Here is a 21776-nt window from a genome sequence, read left to right as displayed (position 1 = left end):
GTGGGCTGGCAAGGGTCATCCCACAGCTGATCACGTCACCATCTCCTGAGAGAGCCCCCCAGATGCCTTTGTGCCCCTTCCGGAAAGAAACAGGCCCGAGAGTGGCTCTGGAGGCTCGGTGACACCGTCTGGGTACATATACCAGCTTCAGGGGCACACGTTCCGCAAAGGCCTCATGCGCAGAAGTGGCGACGTGTGTATCTTACTTAGGACTGTCGGTTGTTGGGGATCCAGGGAGGATTTTAGGGGAGCGTGGGCAGGCAGGGAGCAGCCCCCCCAGCCCCCCCCGAGGCGGGGCCACAAGAGGTGCTGTGCTGAGTGCCGCTTTCCGGAGTATCCAGCATCGCGGCCGGGGCTGTGCCTCTAACGGGACCAGCCATTGTCTGGGCACACGGACTTATTTCTTCTGCCCTGAACCCCGGAACCGGCCACGTGGAGTCTACACATCCCGTTTGTCCCCCTTTTCGTGATGAACAGGCCGGCCAGGTGCTAGAACAAACTTCACAAGCCCCTTTGTACCCCAGGAAGAGAACAGCAGGCCAGGATGTGCTGCCCGGCTCTGTGCGCCCGCACAGCGGGTGAGATGGGCACAGGGTGCTCACAGGATCCGGGGAGTGGGCCCCCCCTCGCTCTCTCGGGCCAGGAAGAATGTCCTGGGTCTGTCTTGACTGGAATGGCCCTGGAAGAAAGAGGACTCCCACTTCCCACAAAATTCCTGTCCAACCTATGTCGCGCTTGCTCAAGGGAAATTCCTTTTTTTTTTTTTTTCCCTTTTCCCCCACTTTCAGGAAGAAGCACATCGCCCAGTTGACCCGTGTGCGGCATGGTTGCCTGAGGAGAGCTTCAGCGAGCGCTGGGATACCTGGAGGAGGCGATATGACACGTTAGCGGTCCCCCCAGGAAGAAAGTTCGAGATGGCAGCTCAGCGGATCCGAGCGGCCAACTCCGGCGGCCTCCCTCGGTGCAAGTCCGAGGGGACCCTGATTGACCTGACCGAAGGGTTTTCAGAAGCGAGCTTTAATGATGTCAAAGGTGAGCTCCCAGGAGACACAACTGTGGCTGAGGGGGCAGATTTGCAAGTGCTCTGAGACCCAAGGACTTCTCTGCCTTCAAGGCTCCCAAGGCCCCATTCAGATGTTAAGGTTTAGCTCTCTAAACTTCCTGACGACACATTCAGCCCTGGGACAATAACCATTTGTTTTGTTTTGTTGGTGGGCTGGGAGGTTATGAATCCCCCGTTGGTTATGAAACTTCTTCATACAGAATATGTTTGTCTTTTCTCCTCTCGTTGAGTTTGGGTGACCTTAAGGTAGGGACCTGGGTCACACAGGGAGTATGTTAATCCTTGTGGGCCCTCCGGGTTCCGTCACACTGTGCCGCGGCAGCTCGAGAGCAGTCACAGGAGAGAGTAAGCCATGGATGTGGCTGTGTTCCAATAAAACTTTATTTACAAAAACAGCAAAGGGGCCGTTGTTCGCTGACCCCTGGTTTAGAGGTGGCCCCAGGGTCAATCACCCTGAGCCTCTGGGTTCCTCTCACAGACACTTACAGCTGGGTCAGTGAGATGGATGGGTCATTTTCTTCCTAGAAGTCCACCTTGACCTTACTAGGTGCTTACTGGTGTCATGGGTTACATCCTCATCATCCATCGTTAGGCGCCTTCCCTACAGCGTTTACCACAACGTGTTGAGGTTACCCACTGGGCCGTCCAGAATACAAGCTGAGCAGTGGGAGAGGACCTTTACCCTTGTATCTTTAACTTGGCACAAAGTCAGTGCTAAGTGAATAGTTCTTGAACCAAACTGCTGTCTCCTGGGTCACACTGTGGCCCTCTTCCCTGATGTCCTAACAACCGTATGTCCCCCATTTGTCTCTTCCTAATCCCTTCTCCCTTCACTGTATCCTCAGTTGCTTCCTGTCTCTGCTTTATGCTGGGAGCCTTGAGCACTGCTTTAAATGTTCCTCCAACAAACATACTGGCGAAAGGAGTCATGAGATTTTATTAATAACAGTAACAGAGTTACCAGGTAGTTTTATAAATAATGGAACCATTTATTTTTCATAGCCCAGTAATGGGCATTGTTTTCTTACTTTATAGCCTAGCTGATCATGGTTAAAGTTGGAAAACGTGAGCATAAATTGGGTTCGGGCCGGGTTCTCGAAATGAGAGAGCTGAATTTTTAAAAATTATAATGATCTGAGAGGCGTCAGGGTCCTAAACCCCCCGATTGTGGGAAAAAGATAAAGGAGACATCCTGGGATGTGACCTGGGGCTGGTCCGCTGGGGGGGAGCCCCAAACCCATTTCCCAAGGGCAGCGGGTGGCCTCCCCTGCGTCCCCACGGTAGACAGGTGGGAATGTATTCCAGCCAAAGTGTTCTCTGTGAAGTCCTCTGCTCCCTGATAAATGTTCTGCCCGTATAAGAACCGAGGCGGAGGGGTAAGAAATGTATTATTCAGTGCACTGAACTTCCCGACACGCAGGGATTTTTTTTTTTTTTTGTATGGAAATCAAGGATAGCTGTGAATCTGAGCAGCGCTCCCCAGAATTCATTAAGATGGGATTCGATAGGGATTCTCCTGCGTTTGATTGGATAGACGCCCCACCAGGTGTCCCCGGGTGCTCTGTGACAGTTGACTGATGGAGGGACCCGTCTGGCAGGAGCTCATACCACAGTCCATTTCCACGGAAGGATCTCCATTTCCCATTGGATGAGCCTGATCCTTGAGTGAAATATGTTACTGCTTCTCTGCTAAGGGGAGTGCTTGGAATTTTAAGTGAAACCATTTTTATTCTTCAGTCTGCTGAAACCAAAGTGATAATTTGCATTGATACGTTCTCTTAGGCTATATACAAAGCCTGCTTAATAGCTTTGGTTTTTAATTTTAAAAATATCACTCTAAGGGAATTGTTCTGGGGAACATAATAGGGATATAACTTCTGAGGGACTCTAACAAGATTTTAATAGCTGGCACGCGCTCTAATTTTCATTTGGTTTTAATTTTTATGTGACATTTGCATTAGACGTGTCAAGGAAACACACAGTGGTTTCTACTGCAGGAGACGGTGGCTGGAAAACAAAGCAAGAGAGGTCTGCTGTTGTCCCCCGACCCCAGCCTGACCCGTGCCCTGTCTCCCCACCTCTCCCTCGGGGTCCTTCTCTTTTACTTGAATGTGTTTATTCACTCCCCTCCCTTCACTGTGAAGTGATTTCTCCTTGGGGTGATTTTATAGCAGGGCACAGCCACGGAGAACTCTGGCTTTGCCTTTGGCCGACACCTTGACCCCAGAACATGACTATGGCCTCTCTGGTGTGTGCATACCGGAGGAGCATTCATTCCACGAATATTTGCCGAACACCTGCTATGTGGCAGGCTGCCTTCCAGGGAATACCACTGTGAGCAAGACACCCTAAGAGGGCTCCCACCCCAATAGGGCGATGCAGCACCCCCCCCCCCCCACTAAAATATTCGTAGTATATTGGTTAATGATAAGTGCTACGGAGAAAATAAAATTAGGAGGGGTGGCGGCGATGTCTCCTTTAACATAACAGTCTGTGTGTCCTTAGGCATCATTATGCTAAGCACATCATCAGAACGTTATCTCCACCAGAGCCCGTTGAGAGAGTATCTCGGGCTCCTGAGGTCTGGACGGAAGCCCGTGCCCAGTGAACCCAGAGCCAGATTCTCCCCACCGCCCCACATGGAGGGCGGGAGGCGACGGCCTTCACCGCCCAGATGAGCTTTCTACCAAGCTTCTCTCTCTAACTTGGTTCGTGGAAACAAACAGAAACTTCCGGCTTTATTTCCCCAGACTTTGCTAAGGAAATACAATTCCAGTTCCATTATTTCTTTTCAAAGGGAAGGGAAACTGGCAGACGCTGTTTTTTTGGAGGGCCAGTTTGGTAGAATAGAATGCATCTTGACTCAATCGTATATTAGAGAAGATGTGGGTGTAGGTTCCACTAAAAATACGGTCCTTAACGTTTTTTACAGGAAGCCAGAATATCCCTAAACCCTGTGAAACAAGGCACAGCTGGGGTGGGGGCTGTCTTTTCTTTCACAAGGCGCTGTCCTCCTCCTCTGGATGTGCTTTGTCACGTATGGGTGGGAGAGAAGACAGGTATTTCATCGTCCGATATTTTTCAAAACACACACCCCTTGTTGAGCTGACTTTCGTGGTTCCCACTGCTGCCTCCATCGGGAGCACACATAGTTGAATGCCGTGAACCCGAAATTAGCTCGAGTCGCTGTTGAACGAGTTGGGGGTTTTTCAGACTTAAACACTTGCTCGGGAGATGACATGAATGACAGTGGACATAAACCTTTCATTTTCAAGACATGCGGGAGAGCCCCTTTCCAAGCTGTCATTTTGAATGATCATTTAAAGGAGGCTGGAAGGCACCGGCCTCAAAAGTTTTACTTTATTTTTTTAAGTGTATTTATCTTAAGAGAGAGAGAGAGAGCGAGAGAGAGCATGAGCAGGGAGGAGGCAGAGAGACAGAATCCCAAGCAGGCTCCATGCTGTCAGCCCAGAGCCCGACACGGGGCTCGAACCCACGAAGCATGAGATCATGACCCGAGCCGAAGTCAGACGCTTAACCAACTGAGCCACCCAGGCGCCCTTCCAAAGTCTTATTTTGATGAAGAGTGGGTTCAGCTTGGAAACGTAAGAGACGGGTCTGCTTGTCAGGGAACCTTCCCCCCATTCCCGTGTTCTGCGTTCAAGGCAGAGCGTGGGACCAGCTCACGAACTCAGATCCTATTCCAGGCTCTTCGTGTCCCGTCCCTGGCTACAGGCCGTGGGTCACCCCACTCAGAATGTGACAGGTTTTAAGCCAGTCACTTTCAGCTTCTCTCTCGACCCAGTGGCAGCTCCGGGTAAGTCAGTTACATAAGGAAAACTCTGGCCAAAATCCGATGGCATCGGGGGCGCCCGGCTGGCCCAGTCGGTGGAGCCTGCGACTCTTGATCTTGGGGTTGTGAGTTCGAGCCCCACGTTGGGTGCAGAGGTGACTTAAAAATAAAATCTTTAGAGCTTAAAAAAGGTTTAAAAATAACATGGCGTTTCAAAAGCGATCCCGGGGAAACGGGGGAATATGAGCCCTCCTGCCCAGTGGGCTGGGACAGCAGTGCCGGCCCTCGGGAGCACAGCGGAGTTCCCTGGGACTTCCTTCTGGCACAGCCGCCTGTCACCCAGAGCGCTCTCCCTCCTCCCTGGTTCCGGCCAGTGCTCCGCGGCGCCCGTGGGCCTCGCCCTCACCCCCTGTTTCTTTGTGTTTTATGCAGTGCCTTCCCCCAGTGCCTTGCTCGTAGACAATCCCACACCGTTCGGGAATGCAAAGGAAGTGATCGCAATCAAGGACTACCACCCAGCCAACTTCACCACCCTCAAGTTCTCCAAGGGCGACCACCTCTACGTCCTGGATGCGTCCGGCGGGGAGTGGTGGTACGCCCACAGCACCACGGAGATGGGCTACATCCCGTCCTCCTACGTGCAGCCCTTGAACTACCGGGACTCCACCCTGAGCGACAGCGGGGTGATCGACCATCTTCCAGACAGCCCAGACGAGGTGGCCAAGGAGCTAGACCTGCTCGGGGAATGGACAGAGGACAAGGGACCGAGCAAGACCTACAGCAATAACCCCTTCTGGAACGGGGCCCAGACAAACCCGTTTCTGAACGGGAACGCGCCGGCGATGCCCAGCTTGGACGAGCTGACCCCCAGAAGCACCGTGGATTTGCTCCTTTTTGATACGGGCACGTCTTCGTTCACCGAATCCAGCTCCGCGACCACCAACAGCGTCGGCAACATCTTTGACGAGCTGCCGGCCGCAGGCCGCCTCCAGGCCGAGGCGCCGGGCAAGCGGGACAACCCCTTCTTCAGAAGCAAGCGCTCCTACAGCCTGTCGGAGCTCTCCGTCCTCCAGGCCAAGTCCGACGCCCCCGACTCCTCGGGCTTCTTCACGGGCCTGAAATCCCCGGCCCCGGAGCAGTTCCAGAGCCGGGAGGACTTCCGCGCCGCCTGGCTGAGCCACCGGAAGCTGGCCCGGTCTTGCCACGATCTGGACCTGCTGGGCCAGAGCCCCGGGTGGGGCCAGACCCAGGCGGTGGAGACGAGCATCGCGTGCAAGCTGGACAGCTCCGGGGGCGCCGTGCAGCTGCCCGACAGCGGCATCAGCATCCACGTGCCCGAGGGCCACGTGGCCCCAGGGGAGACACAGCAGATCTCCATGAAAGCCCTGCTGGACCCCCCGTTGGAGCTCAACAGCGACAGGTGCAGCAGCGTCAGCCCGGTGCTGGAGGTGAAGGTGAGCACCCTGGAGGTGAAAACCTTCATCATCGTGGAGATGAAAGTGTCGGCCGAGGTGAAAAACGACATCTTTAGCAAAAGCACGGTGGGTCTCCAGTGCCTGAGGAGCGACTTGAAGGAGGGGCCCTATGTCCCCATCCCACTCACCTACAGCTATGGGGACACGGTCCAGGTGCAGCTGGACAACCTGGAGCCCTGTATGTACCTGGCCGTTGTGGCCCACGGCCCCAACATTCTCTACCCTTCCACGGTGTGGGACTTCATCCACAAAAAGATCACCGTGGGCCTCTACGGGCCCAAACACATTCACCCATCCTTCAAGACCGTGGTGACCATTTTTGGGCACGACTGTGCCCCGAAGACGCTGCTGGTCAGCGAGGTCACCCGCCAGGCCCCCAGCCCTGCCCCCGTGGCCCTGCAGCTCTGGGGTAAGCACCAGTTCGTCTTGTCCAGGCCCCAGGATCTCCACGTCTGCATGTTTTCCAACATGACCAACTACGAGGTCAAGGCCAGCGAGCAGGCCAAGGTGGTGAGGGGGTTCCAGATGAAGCTGGGCAAGGTGAGCCGCCTCATCTTCCCCATCACCTGCCAGAACCCCGGCGAGCTGTCCGACTTCACCCTGCGGGTTCAGGTGAAGGGCGACCAGGAGGCCATCCTGACGCAGTTTTGCGTGCAGACTCCCCAGCCACCCCCCAAAAGTGCCATCAAGCCCTCCGGGCAAAGGCGGTTTCTCAAGAAGAACGAGGTCGGGAAGATCATCCTGTCCCCGTTTGCTGCCACCGCCAAATACCCGACCTTTCAGGACCGCCCGGTGTCCAGCCTCAAGTTCGGCAAGTTGCTCAAGACCGTGGTGCGGCAAAGCAAGAACCACTACCTGCTGGAGTACAAGAAGGGGGACAGCGTCGCGCTGCTCAGCGAGGAGAAGATCCGGCTGAAGGGGCAGCTGTGGACCAAGGAGTGGTACATCGGCTACCACCAGGGCAAGGTCGGCCTCGTGCACGCCAAGAACGTGCTGGTGGTGGGCAGGGCCCGGCCGAGCCTCCTCTCGGGGCCCGAGCTGAGCACCTCGGTGCTGCTAGAGCAGATCCTGCGACCCTGTAAGTTCCTCACCTACATCTACGCCTCGGTCAGGACCTTGCTCATGGAGAACGTCAGCAGCTGGCGCTCCTTCGCCGATGCCCTGGGCTACGGCAACCTGCCGCTCACCTTCTTCTGCCGGGCCGAGCTGGACAGTGAGCCCGAGCGGGTGGCGTCCGTTCTGGAAAAGCTCAAGGAGGATTGTAACAACACGGAGAACAAAGAGCGAAAGTCCTTCCAGAAGGAGCTCGTGATGGTAAGTGCCCGGCAGGGGCTGGAGGGGGGGCCAAGTCCAGTCTTGCCGCCTTTCCCCCCCGCCCCCGCCCCGCACACTCGGGCGTGGGTTCGGTGAATCGCTGGACCGGCATCTGGGCTCACCTCCGCTCCCCGAAATACACCACGCGCACCTGGAGATGGGCGTTTGGGTAGGGACCCCCAGACGGCTCAGGGTCCAGCGTGGAGAGCCCCGTTCAGGCGGCTTCCCGCTGGGCTTGCGAGCCCCTTGGAGGCCTCAGGCGGGTCTCCCGGGTGCCCGGTGGGCGTGGGGGCGCAGGGAGGCTCGCGCTCCAGCCCCCTCTGCTCCGATCTCTTGGGAGAAGGTGCAGGTTTCATCAGGTTCCCCGCAGGATCTGTGCCGCCCCGAAGTCTAACTTGATCGAAGCGTCTTCCTCTGCCTCCTGTGTGTGTGTGTGTGTGTGTGTGTGTGTGTGTGTGTGTGAGAGTAGGGATTGAGGAGGGCCTCTGGGAACTGCGATCTGAGAAGCGGGGGGCGGGGGTTGGTGTCACACTATAGGATACACCCTGGCCGCCGGGTGAGGGAGAAAGCATTCGCTGGACTGCTGAGCGAACACGGCCTCCCCGGCCCGGGTTCCCCACCCGCTCTCAACAGTTCATCTGCTCCCGGTGGCCTGTCTTGGAGAAGCTGACTTGGAGGAACTCGATAACGCCCTCCTCTTGGCGTCCGCCTCGTTTCCGTGGGGGACGTCCTCTCGATGGGGAGAGCCTGCTTCGTTCACCTCCCCCCCCGCCACCCCATCTTCCCAGTAGGACACATCCCCGGGGCTGTTCCTCTGGAAACCCTTGTGATTTTCCACTGGAAGCCCCTTGGTGTTCCTTCCTTGCTCCGTCAGGCTCCACACAGCCTTCTCGCCTCCCGACTTGTGTACGAAGTGAGTCTCGGCGGCCCTAGGATTTCTGCCGCCCGACCCGGCACCTGCCATGCTGTGTGAGCGCCTCTGGGAACGGCCGAGCCGGGTGTGTGTGCCGAGGTCCGTCCGCGGCGCTCACGGCTCTCGGGAGCCCGAGATACCCAGTCCGCGGGGCACAGCCACCGCGGCGGGGAGCGGGCGTTGCAGCCTGACGACGCCCCCAGGAATGTAAAATGCCAGGCGCGTGCCACACAGTGAGAGCCAAACCTCGTCCAGAAGAAGGGACGGGAACCGAAGGTGTCGATCTTGGCAGCCCGGAGGCTGGGGGCGCTGGTGGTGGCAGCTTCCGCGGGGAGGACGAGGGATGGTCGTGGCTGGGGAGGGCCCGAGGCAGCAGGGGGACGGCACGTGGGCCCTGGGCATGGCCGTCACAGCAGTGGGACACCTCTCCCTTCAGGGCATCTGCCCCCTCGCTGGCCCGGCCTGGAATCCTCCCCGGAGCTGCGTCGAGCCCTCGAGGCCCTCTCCCCTCCACGGACCTCGAGCACCGGGCAGGGGCGCGTGTCCCTCTCTCGCGGGGCCTCAAGCTGGGATTCGCCGCGGGTTCTAGAATCGGGCGCTCTCATGGCACATGAACAGAGTTGATTGTTCCTTCATGGCCGCCTAAGAAAACACTCCCCCCGAGTGGGCGGAGGTGGAGAGCGGCCCTTCCCAGCTGTGGAAAAATAAAGACCGAGGAGGCGGCTTGTTCATCCCGGTCCTTCATGTCAGGCCTTTTCAGACTTAAGCGAAGCTCTTTCTGCCCCGCTTGGGGGACTTCTCTGACAGCACAGGTTTTCGGGGGGACGTCCCTGGGCTCGTTTGTGGGAGCCATGGGGGGGTCTCTTGCGCCCCTGGGTGGGAAGGCTGGCACAGCAAGGTCTGCTCGGAGGCTTGCGGGGTTTCCCTCGCCCGGGCCCTGGGCTGAATCCGTCACCATCTTGGGAGTGGGCAGATCTGAACGTGGGCGAAACCTCCAGAAACCCCAGGCTGCTTTGTCCCAGCACGCAGAGGAGTCCTGAAAACCGGGATTCCTTTCTCCCGCCGCTCGCACCACTGAGCAGTGGTATTCTGCAGTCTCGGCCTCGGGTGAGCCGGCCCTCCGGCCGGCTCCGGCACGGCCACCACAACCCACCCCGGCCACCGAGTCGTGTCCCACCCCCTTGCATTCTGAAGATGGTTTTCTGTTCGGTTATGCGTCCGTGGTCTGGAAACTGAGTAAACGAATTGGAAAGAGGGGAGGTTTGAGACGGTAGGTTTGCGGGGAGATGGGAAGGAGCCCGGAACGAAATGAGAACCGGGCGGTTCCGTCCTGCCCACCGTCGAGTGGGGTCCGGGCCCTGCCTCAGGCCTGGAGCTCTGCCCTCAACGTCAGGTGGAAGGCTGTCACGTCCCTGGGGAACCAGCCCGGAGGCCATGCTGGCAGACCTTTCCCACGAAGCGACCCGGGGCCCGGGGTCACTGTACTTCGTCGCCCCAGACCCTGGGCTTCACTGGGCTTTCTCCCACCCACAGTGGCCTCGTTTACTCGTGTTCCGGTTTCTTCTGATTGTCCGCATCGGATATAAACGCCACGAGAGAAAGGACCCTGGCCCCCGGGACACAGTCCGCTACTTGAGGAGATGCACGAGTGAATGAGAGCAGACCTCGGCCCGGGCTGAGGACCTGAAGGGGTGCCGCCCACGCGGCCAGCCCGCGCCCCGGCCCCGCTTCTTTGATTCCGTGTCCTTGCTGTTGCTTCGGTGCGGGTTTTCGATATCAGCTCCTCCGAGGGCCGTCTTGCACAACCACGTGGGCTCCTTGGTGCGCCTGCCTCCGTCTGCCCTTTCTCACCCACACGGTGCGTGACCACCGTCAGAGAATGCCCCGTCTGTCCCCGGCTCACCGAGCTCTGCAGGAGAAGCCGGGACGGCCCGTGACAGAGGATGGCCAGCCCGTCGACGGCCCACCCCGGACCTTATTGAACGTGGTGGTGAGGGGCACTGCCGGGCTGCTGTCGGGAAGGGGCGTGACTGGCACTGACCGAGGAGGGTAGGCCGGGTGGACAGAGCCCCCGGGGCCCAGAATGAAAGGGCCGCCACAGAGCGTTGGTACTCGATATTCACGAAGCGTGTCTTTGCCGCCTCCTGTGGGCTTAGGGGCGATGCTGGGTGCTGGGCTGCCCAAGAACACGGGTCTTTGACTTGAAGAAGGCACGGAGTGAAGAGTCACAGCGCAGGACTTACTTGTCTCGAGCCCCGAAGAGAAGGGCCCCCCGGCGGGGCAGGGTGGATCCTGATACGGGCAGGAAGCACGGAAGCCCACCTGATGAGGGAGGGGCTGTCAGGTTGGGGGTACCGCGCGGGCAAGGACCGGGGTGCGCGAGGGCATACGTAGATGGGGTCCGATCAGAGGCTGGGGTGATAGAGGATGGCGGTATGTGGGGTGTGGAGCCCCCTGTACCAGATAATGCTTGTGCTTTATTCTGTAGGCATTGGGGGGGGGGGGGTTACGTGTTTTAGGGGAGGAGAAGGGGAGTCAGGCTGGATCCAGATGTGTCCCTGGACTTTGGATTCCAGGTGGGTCCCTGCTCCTCGCCACGTCTCCCAGTCTCCGAGCCACCCAGAGGCAGCGGTCAGTGGAGAGCCCCAACCCTGAGTGTCCTTCCTTCCGATGATCAGGACGCCTGGGGGTGGGGGACCTAATTTTCGTACTCCTCTCCGGGTAGATTTGTGTGAAGGAAACAAATGAGTAATTCTGACACGGATTCCCCGGGCCACGCCCCCTCTGTCTGGTTTTCACACCTGGCTGTCCACAGCCCCAGGGTGCGCCCCGCAGCCGGGCCTGTGGTTGCTGGTCTGCCGCGCTCTCCCTCCTCCTCTGGCGGGTAGGCGTCGTGTGGCTGGTGGGTCCCAGGGCCTGCGGTCACTCTCTCACTGCATCGTTGGTGACAGGCTCTGTCTTCCTGCACATCAGTGTCAACCTTCAGAGCGCGGGGGGTGTTGTTTTTTTCCTGAATGAAAATAGTCCTCACTGATTTTTGTTTGTCTGTAAACACAGCCTGTGTTTCTTTTCTGCACCGAAATTTTACATGCGTGAAGGACAGAAGCAGAAGGCGGAGGGGTCCCCGGCCCCATTGCCCGTCGTCAACCTCTTTGAGCGGTTTGGGGCGTAGACGCTGCGGCTGTTTATAAATTCCGTGGGGTTGGCCGAGGGGCTGTCCCCTCCTCTGCGATGCCCCGTGGAGAGCGTGCGGGCAGCCCTGGGCGCATGCCTGCTGCTTCCCGGGTCTGTGGAAGGGCCGGGTGCTGGTGCCTCCTTGTCCGTGTGGCTCTGCACGCCTGTCCACACTGAGATGTCCCAGGGGCTCTGCACGCCTGTCCACACTGCGATGTCCCAGGGGCTCTGCACACCTATCCACAGATGTTCCAGGACACTAAGCCGTGGGCCCTTCCTGAGCTCGAGGAGCCATCCGTCGGCGATGTCGCGAGCGTCACTGGGGGGGGGGGGGGGGGCAGGGCACAGCTGTGAGTGGCAGGTGCTGTTACCGTGGTGGCTGACCGCACGGTGCGTACCCCTCCTCACTTTCATCGACCTTGGGCTCCGTGTCGGGATTCTTGCCCTCTGGGGGGACAAACCACGGCCGGCTCTTTGCCGTCGGCACGTTGAGGTTCTCTACCGCTGCTTCTGGTCCACTTTGTGCAAAACACGTATCTGAGTGTGTTTGTACCAGGAACTGTGACGACACTGAAGGAGAGGGCTTGGCTCACGCGGTGGCCCTGAGTAGATCTGGGGGGCCGAGTGTGTGCTTGGAGGGTGGCACACGGAACCCCGAGGTTTTCGTTCCGCGACATGCTTCCGATAGGAGAAGTCACGTCTCGTGTCCGGGAATCCCTCGCAAACAAGACACAGGGTCTGTCCTCATGGCGGGGAGGGAAGGGCCGTCGGGGACAGGGGCAGGCCTCCCTGGAGGGACCGAGGCCAGCGCTCAGAGCTCGTTGCTGGAGCCGTCAGGGTGGCCGGGGGTCACTGGTGGCAGCTATGGCTGGGGTCGTTTGAGTCCGGGTGCGGGCTCTTTGGAGAAGGTTCTCTGAGAAGAGAAACTTACTCTAGGACACAAATCGAGGGAGGGGCGGCTGTTTCCAGGAGTGAGGTGGGGTGGGATAAACCCCCCAGAGCCTTGGACGCTGATGGAAGTCACGGGGAAAATCGCGAGGTGGGGGCAGACGGGGGCTGGATGGGATGGCGATTCTCTGCGACTCGGCAGAAAAGCCTCCTTATCGCCCCAGACAGGAGGCAGGTAGCGAACCAGTGTGCATTTAGGCAGGTTCCCGGGGCTCCAGCGCCCCCAAAGCAGGGGCTCCCCTGCCCGCCACTCATGGGGGAGCGCGGCCCTTCTGGTGTTTGCACATCTCGGGAAGAGAAGCACGCGCGGGATTCACGTACAGCAAAACCAAAATGCCACCTCATTATGTGTTCCTAAGAGTGTCTCCCCAAACAGCGCTTGGCAGACCGGCTCCTGTGAAGGAAGTCGCGCTGGACCGAGCTGTGCCCGGCGGTTCCCACACGTTTCTGCTGCTTTCCCTCCACGCCGGTGGATTCGGGTGGCTGTGGCAGAGACCGCGTGGCCCGCGGAGCCACGTGTGGCCCTCTGTCCACCAGGTTTGGCCACCTGGCTGAAATTCGAGTTCGCTCTGAGATTGCAGCCGGAATCAGCATCGTTTTGAATGGGGTTTTCTGGGATGACGTGTGTGTGTGTGTGTGTGTGTGCATGTGTGTGTGTGTGTGTGTGTGTGAAAATTGAGGAGGAAGCTACAGGGAAAGGTGTCAGAGCCTCCTATGGTGAAGCTCTCTACTACCCAGCTCTGGTGGCACCCAAAATGTGCCCTTAAAAAAGTGTCTAAACTGCCCCTTGGTGGTGGTGTGGCAGTTTTGTGACGCTTGAAGCCGGTGTGGCTCGATCAAAGTTGTGTCACCGGAGCTGAAGTTGAGAAAGGAAGGCACCTCCGTCCCTGTGCTCCCCGCACTCCACGGGATGGAGCCCCCGCCCTTGCCCAGCGCCCCTGGGGACAGAGGCGCGACTCTGACACGTTCTGTTACCTGGAAAATGAGGTCGCCTCCAGAGCCGGGCGGCTGAGTGAGTGCACAGACACACGCTTGCTTTGTGTGAGTGGAAGCTGAGTGGGGACACTGGGGGGCCGACCGTACAGCTCTGTGAATAGCCCATTTGCTGAAATACATAAGTAGTTGAAATGAAGCGCAATCCAGACCCGTGTTTTATCGGGTTCCGTTCCTGACGTCGAGTAGCAAGTGTCCGCAGAACCGCGGAGGCCGTTCGTTGGCCTGAGCGCCACGAAATGTGACCCTGCCTCCATCTCTGTCACCCCGAGCGGTGGGACCCCGGACAAGCCGCCTGGCGTCTCCGGGTGTCTGGATCGGAGCAGAGGACAGAAAGGCGGGTCTGGCTCTGACGCTCAGTCGGTGTGGCGGCCTCTCCGTCACTCTCTCGGCTTCATCTGCAAAATGGGGTGAGCTCAGCCCCTGCTTCACGGGGGTTCTGAGGAGCGGATGAGCCCATGCCTGGCTCACAGTAAGTCTCAGTAGTAGTGGCCTACTGCGAAACAAAACAAACTGGAAAAGGACCACGGGATCCTCAAGCTGCCTTCTGGCTAACCACAGGTGCAGCTAGTTGCCAGCCTTGGGACCCAGGACAGCACCAGATTGACCCGTCACCCCTGTTTTCAGTTGCAGAGCTTGGGGCGCCTGGGTGACTCAGTCAGCTGACTGTCCGACTCTCGGTTTTGGTTCAGGTCATGCTCTCGCAGTCTGTGAGTTCGAGCCCCACGTCAGTGCGGAGCCTGATTATGATTCTGTCTCTCCCTCTCTCTCTGCCCCTCCAACGCTCACGTTCTCTCTCTCTCTCTCTCAAAATAAATAAATAAACTTTAAAAAAAAAATTGCAGAGCTTGACCTGCTGGGGCATCCAGCTAAAGCATTCAGGAAATTGCCAAAAAAAAAGTCACTAATCGTCCGTACTGTTAAACTCCCCCAACACAAATGTGAAATGTAGATGAGGGTTCTCTGTCTCGATTAGCTGCGCCCTTTATTTTTTTGTTGTTTATTTTTAAAATTTTTTTAATGTTTACTTATTTTGGGGAGACAGAGAGAGAGAGAGAGAGAGAGAGACAGAGTGTGAGCAGGGAAAGGGCAGAGAGAGAGGGAGACACAGAATCCGAAGCAGGCTTCAGGCTCCGAGCCGTCAGCACAGAGCCCGACGCGGGGCTCGAACTCACCGGCCGCGAGATCATGACCTGAGCTGAAGTCGGACGCTCAACCGACTGAGCCCCCCAGGCGCCCCTAGCTGCGCCCTTTAAAGTTAGCGACCCGGCAGACCGTAGCCGCACTCATCCAAGGCCACCCGCCATCCTCACAAAATACGGACAGAGTTCTCGAACGAGCCACGTGTTCGGCTCAGTCGGGAAGGGGCTGCTTCCTTTGTTGTTCTTAACGTGCTCTTCGGAGTCTGGAATTGTCAACCGCAGGGGCTGGCATGGAGCATGGAGGGACAAGACAAACACCAGGTGACTTTCTGCCTCTAGCTTCCCCACCCCCATGCTCGCCTGAGGAACCATCTCCAGGGTGCTCCCACTTTTCCCACTGTCGGGGTGTAGTCCGAGAGGGTGCTGGGCGGCAGAGGCCGCGTGGATGGTGCCAGGCCCGCGTGCACCCAGCAGCCGTCACGAAACGTGGGTGGCAGGACTTCTGCATCTCCCCGTGTGCAGACGCGCGGGCCTGCTGGTTTGCGCCGGCTGATGTGATTTTCTTTAAGACCCCAGCCCGGGGTCGCACAGAACACACCGTGTTGGAAGCCGGCCTGATCCCGCCCCTTTCCTAGATGGGGAAGCAAGTCCCGGGTGGCCACCAGCTGGTCCAGGGCCCGCCTCTGTCGCATTGCCTCCTTCCCGCCCAGGGTGGCGGGCATTCCTTGCCCTCCTGAGTCCCTCCGGACTCCTGTCCTGAAAACACACTAGGAAGTTCCTGCAGCTTAGGCAAGGGAGCAGTCCTGTCGGTTCCAGAAAGTATTCTGATGGTGCTTCCTTGGGTTCAGCCTCCGGCCTCCCCGTTCTCCTTTTCCTCCACACGAGGCCTTCACTTTGCCCCCCAAACCCGAGAGCCCAGATGTCCGGGTGAGCTGCGGGCCCCAATCTGAGCCCTTTGCCTGCGGAGCTCTGCATCCGGCCGAGGCCCGCGGCACCTAACGTCAGCCCGGCTCTAGGTCCGGTCCCCTAAGCCCCGGGCGTGTGTTCTGTCTCCCCGAAGCATCGCCCTCTCCAGCCGTCCCGAGGGTGCAGAAACGGGGCCAGCAGCGCTCACCTGCCCTCCCGCCGGGAGTCAGCATCCCGGGGCTCCTGAGACAAAGTGCCACAGACCGGGTGGCCCGGGACAACAAAAGCTTATTCTCTCCCAGCGCTGGAGGTGTTCGCGGGCCTGGGTCCTCCGGGAGCTGCGAGGGAGGGGCTGCCTCTGGTTGCTCTGACAGCAATCCTTGGCGCTCGCTGCCTGTGGCCGCCTCTCCCCTGTCTCTGCCTCTGTCCTTCCGACGTGGACATGTCTCTCCTGATAGAGACAACCGGTCACTGGCTGAGGGGCGGCCCTCGTCTTCCGTGACCTGGTTTTAACTAATTCACGTCTGCAAAGCCGCCGTGTCGAAACGCGGTCATTGTGAGGTTCCGGCTGCGCCTGAACTTGATGGGAGAGCACAGTCAAGCCCAGGCCACCCCGCAAGCCATTGCTCTCGCTCCGTCCCGTGCCGCAGCCACGCTGGGGTTCGGGGGGCACTTACTAGGCTTAAAACTTTTCGGGGGAAAAGAGTGCACCGCCTCCGCGTGGAGCTCTGCCTGAGACCAGAGCCAGCCTTCTGACCTGCCCGGTGCTCTGCTCCTTTGTCCTCAGGCCTTACTGAAAATGGACTGCCAGGGCCTGGTGGTCAGACTCATCCAGGACTTTGTGCTCCTGACCACGGCGGTGGAGGTGGCCCAGCGCTGGAGGGAGCTGGCCGAGAAGCTCGCCAAGGTGTCCAAGCAACAGATGGACGCCTACGAGTCTCCCCACCGGGACAGGAACGGGGTCGTGGACAGCGAGGTGAGCGTGGGCCGTGACACACAGTCACGGCGACATCACCCGACAGTGCGTTCGTGGGGATAAGCGAGTCAATGCGGGAAAGCACGTGGCAGGCTCTCCCTGCGTGGGGCAGGCCCCATCCCTCCCGGGACAGTTGGTTCTGACCGTGGCAGGGCCGCTGTGCCCAGAGGAGGGAAGTCAGAGCGGCCTGAGCAGAAATGCCCGCCCCTGCAGATCCTGATCTTAAATTACCTTCCGTCGGACTGAGAAACTTGACCTCCCGTGTGAACGGAGCCCTTTGTGGCCGCTTGTGGTCGGGCTCCGTCCGGGTCTGTGTTGGATGGGTACCCGGTATGTTGTGTAACTTCGGCCACAGCCGGTGGGGTTCCTGCTCACAGGTCCTTTGTGTCCTCCCTTGTTCGCTTTAAGCTTCCGGAAAGATGGGTCAGGCCCAGGAGACCCGGGAAGCAGGAAGTCCCCAAGAATAAGGGCGTCCTTTATTAACGCAGCGAGTTTCTAAAGAAATGGCCCACACGGAAAACGCCACAGGGGTTGTAAGGAGAGAAATCCTTCCTGTTGGCCCAGACGCGATTTGCCACTTAACCGGCTCTCGCACGAAACACGTTCCTCCCTCAGTGTGCTGGTCCCAGGCAGAGGCTGTCCCCCCTGCTTCCCCGGGCTTCTCACTCTCAAAAGAAAAGCCTAAGTACTGAGCCCAGGAGCTGCGGGGAACAGGATCGAATCAATAGGATCCAATCTCTTTGCTGTCCCCTAATCCTTTCTTCTCCCTCCCTCCTTTTATTTTGGACTCCGCCACCCAGGCCATGTGGAAACCCGCCTATGACTTTTTACTGACGTGGAGCCACCAGATCGGGGACAGCTACCGGGACGTCATCCAGGAGCTGCACCTAGGCCTGGACAAAATGAAAAACCCCATCACCAAGCGCTGGAAACACCTCACGGGGACTCTGATCCTGGTGAACTCCTTGGACATCCTGAGGGCAGCGGCCTTCAGTCCCGTGGACCACGACGACTTTGTCATTTGAGCGGGTTCCCTCCCGTCCGCTGCTGCTCTGGGGCATGCACCTGCCGCCCCCCGTCTGTCCCAGATGCCTGTGCAGTCACCTGGGGGGAGGCGGGAGGGGCCGGCTGCTCGGACACACCCGGGGTCCCCCTCGGCTGGACCCGCGCCCGAGGACCAAGCACAGACAATGCTCCGCCGTCCTCCTCCGTTGAGGGGGGAGAGGGGGTGCTGAAGGGAATTTCTACCACAGGTCGTCGCCAACCAAAACAGCTTTCTATTTGTTAGGTATAAATTTAAATTTAAAATCATTTTTTTTTTTTTTTTTTTTTTTTTAGTACGGGGGGGAGGCCTATGAGACAGGTGGTATCTAATTTTTTTAATGGACCAGAAAAGTTTAAAAACAAAACAAAACAAAACACCTTCATAGGGGCGGATGCTGTTGAGGTTTTTATGTTCTAGAGAGACCTTTTTAAATTATGTTACGGATGTATATATGTATTTAAAGGCGATTCCCAGCCTCACTTTGCATTTGAACACTTAGCACGGAGAGACGCTTGCTCAAGTGTTGGACCTCTTTTGCTCTGTCCTTGTGAAAAGGGTGAACCCAATAGGAAATGTGGTTTTTCGGTAGCTGAGTCTAGCTCTTGCCCGTCCTTTCTGGGAACGTCCTGGGCCCTGCTGTCCCCTCTGAACTTTTTTCTCTTCTGTACCTTTGCCCCGTGTCACAGTAAACGATCAGCGGGAGCGCTTGTGACCCTTCTGTGAGCCTCAGTGGGCAAAGGAAAATCCTACACGAGCCAGCAGGTGCCCTCGAGATGACAGGCCGCTGGGAGCTGGCGTTCGCTGTGGCCCCCACCTGCGTGCGGTCGGTCGCTCAAGAGAATGGTGCCACGTGCAATGCGGTGGTCCCTGCAGCTCTCAGATGCCATTACCCTGGGGGCAGGGGACGGCTTCCGGCAGGGCTCCAGGCCTCTCTGCTCCGTGGGAGAGACTTCACCACGAGGGACCCCTGTGCTCGTGTGTGTGCAGACGTGCCTGCCGTCACTGGCCAAACTCCGCTCCGTTCCATGTGACGTGAACCCCGCTCCCTTCCCGGTGCACCCATGTCCCCCAGGAAAACACAGCGTAAGGGACACCTTTTTTTTTTTTTTGTACAATTAGAGATTATCCGAGCAGGATGTATGTTTTCTACAAATGAAAACGTGCCCCCCCTGGAACCGGAGGCAGAATGCTGCCCGCCTTGACGGTTGTAGATCGGCGTGGCCGTGTGCGGGCAAGCGGTGTCGGGCCCCTGATCGCACCGTGGTTGCACCCAGCTCAGAAGGGAGGAAGGGGCAGGACTGAAGAATTGGAATTATGTGGCACACGGAGAGAAACGGTTCCTGGGAGTGGGTCAGCACCCGCGCTGGGCGGTCTGGGGTTCCTGGACCTCGTTCTCTGAATCTGCTGTTTTGAAACACGTCATGTTGATCACTGGGTGTAATCAGCCTACGATCCCTATCGGGCTGAAACATTCTTATGTACCTATCGACCCAGATACTGAAGACCAACTGGCTAGGAAAAAAAAAAAGAGAAGCACCTAGAAAAACTACGTTTTTTATGCTGCAAGAAGCAGGACCCGCAGTTCCCCAATGATCACACGAAATAACCTTAAATTCTGCTTCCCCTGTCCACCCTCACTCTTCCCAGAGATTGTCTCTCACCTTCTCCCCAAAGAAGAGACAAACCCAGATGCACCTTAAACCGTGGATATTTTTCCTCAGGGGCTTGAAGTAGTTTCCTATGCAACATGTCTGTAGCACAAATTGAATTCTACAAAAGTTGCAGTAAATTTTATTTGCATATTTTAACCTATTAGTGTGCGTGTGTGTTTCTGTACCCATCCAGACTTTAAATTTTGTCTAATGTTTATGCATTTTTGAGAGAGAGAGAGAGAGAGCAGGGGAGGGGCAGAGAGAGGGAGACACAGAATCCGAAGCGGGCTCCAGGCTCCGAGCTGTCAGCACAGCACAGAGCCCGACGCGGGGCTCGAACCCACGAACCGCAAGTTCACGACCTGAGCTGAAGTCGGACACTTAACCGACTGAGCCACCCAGGCACCCCTACCCCACCAGACTTTTAAAAAACAATAAAACCTAGTGTTTTATCTGTGCATAGAATAATGGCTCCCTCCTTCAAGAGCCACCCCTGGATGACAGTGTGACAGTTGGCTTAGCACATTACTTTTATATTCTTACTGAATATTCTCCAGGCCGGTCCAAGAAGTTCAGTTAAAACTTCCATTTCTTTACTGATGTTAATTTCAACGCTTGTAATAATAGTAATTTGCATATGAAGTGAGGGTATTTGCAGGTGTTTTTGAGAACCAAATATTCAGGAAAAGAATTTGGTTGAAAAACATTCTAATTTCCCAAGAAGAAGACCATTTTGTCCATGATAAATTCCCGCCTTGGTCCTCGCTTGACCGCCACGCCGTCATGTCACATGGGGCCCATGTCAAATCGCTTGTGATCACCGAGCCCCCACCTCTGTGCCACCTGGTGCAGCAGCCAAGCCCAGGCTTGGTCCTGGGACCTTCCCACCAGGGGTCACCAGATCCCAGCACCCTGCGATCTCCCAACCATTGCTACTGTCCTGACCGGACCACAACCTTTGCCTTCTGTCCTTCTGCTCCCCTTACTACTTACTACTTGGCACCCTCCCATCTGGTCCACGGCCCGCTCTCCCCTCCTGCTTCCCGCCATACGGTCAACTCCGGGCTCACCCTCACCCTTGGCTGTGCCTCCCACGCGCTTGTCCCCGGCTGAGCTCCCTCGACCATCGCCTACACCCACAACTCCCTGCCTTTGAGCTGTTTCCCCAAGCTGGCACACCTCTCCTTTCTACAAGGAGCCACACTGAGCTCCTTAAGGGCATCCAGTGTCTAAACTCGTCGCTGAATCCCCAGAGCCTGGTGCCATAAACGTATCGCGGGAGGGAACTGACCATACCTCCGCAATAGAAACGCATCCCGAACGAGGATCGCTTGGCTCTCGGAGGGCCTAGAACGGCCTTTGTACTGGGTTTACGACCCGTGTGAACGTATTCGGCCCAGCAACGGGGGCATCGGACTCAGCTTAGTTTTGGGTGTTCAAAGGGGGAAACGTGGCGGGGGTGGAACTCGAGTGTACCCCAAAAACAATTAGTTTTCCTACTAGTTCATTTCTGGGCACGAGGGAAACACTGTCAGTTTGGCCCCACGATTTATGCTGTAATAAAATTCAGTATTGTCTAAAATAGGTTGAGATGGCTTCATCTGAAACCGTCAAGTAACCTGAATTTAGGGGAAAAATTGTCCTGCCAAGTGTCTAGCCTTTGCTGCGCACCTGTGGTCTGTGAAAGGTGTGCTGTTTAACCTTCGTGGTGACCTTGGTTTCAAAGACGAGGAGGTTGGCCGGGGGCGGGGAGGGGGCGGGCGGCAAACAGGATGAGCGGGGGCCAGCGAGAGCCCCGTCCACCCCAGCCGTGCCCTCCCGCCGCACCAGGAGCAGCGAGAACCCCGACGGTTCACGGCCACTGCCTGGGAAGCAGGTGCCCGGGAGTGAGGGGTTCCCGTTGACGGCTGCGTTCTGGGAAGGGGGCTGGGGGTCCACCCCTCTCGGACCTCTGCCGGAGCGTGTGTGTGAAAACCTTCAGTATGTAACGTATTTGCACTTAGCCCAAATTTTTCTTTTTTGACAAACTTTGGCTTTATTGAGCTACACTTGACATATAAACAAAAGTCTTCTGGGGCACCTGGGTGGCTGAGTCGGTTAAGCATCCGACTCTCAATTTCAGCTCAGGTCATGATCTCCCAGTTCGGGGGATCAAGCCTTGCCTTGGGGTCTGTACTGGCAGCGTGGAGCCTGCTTGGGATTCTCTCTCTGTCCCTCCCCCCAGCCCCCAATATATTAATAGAGATTTTAAGTCTTCCTTTTATTCTAAGTTTATTTATTTTGAGAGAGAGAGGGAAAGAGAAAGAGTGAGTGCACACGAGCAGAGGAAGAGCAGAGAGAGAGAGAGAGAGAGGGAGAGAGAATCCCAAGCAGGCTCTCCGC

At 57.4% G+C, this 21776-nt stretch overlaps 1 protein-coding gene across 6 annotated transcripts in view; it reads left to right on the top strand.

Annotated features, from left to right (window-relative positions):
- SH3BP4 (SH3 domain binding protein 4) overlaps positions 1–19550 on the top strand; it is an 85720-nt gene extending 66170 nt beyond the window's left edge. For 4 of the 6 annotated variants that reach the window (XM_060624258.3, XM_060624257.3, XM_060624259.3 and 1 more), the window contains exons 2-5: positions 789–1032; positions 5289–7645; positions 16509–16697; positions 17498–19550. In XM_060624258.3, the coding sequence (XP_060480241.1) occupies positions 915–1032; positions 5289–7645; positions 16509–16697; positions 17498–17722 (2889 nt within the window). In that variant the 5' untranslated portion in view covers positions 789–914 and the 3' untranslated portion in view covers positions 17723–19550. Of the gene's footprint in view, positions 1–788; positions 1033–5288; positions 7646–10091; positions 10839–16508; positions 16698–17497 lie in introns of those variants that run through there. The other 2 variants (XM_060624260.3, XM_060624256.3) reach the window with 2 other exon arrangements.
- Positions 19551–21776: the final 2226 nt, after the last annotated feature.

This window comes from Panthera onca, chromosome C1 (assembly GCF_046562875.1).
Source record: "Panthera onca isolate mPanOnc1 chromosome C1, mPanOnc1 haplotype 2, whole genome shotgun sequence".
Lineage (NCBI taxonomy): Eukaryota > Metazoa > Chordata > Mammalia > Carnivora > Felidae > Panthera > Panthera onca.
This window is presented reverse-complemented; position numbering and strand designations above follow the sequence as displayed.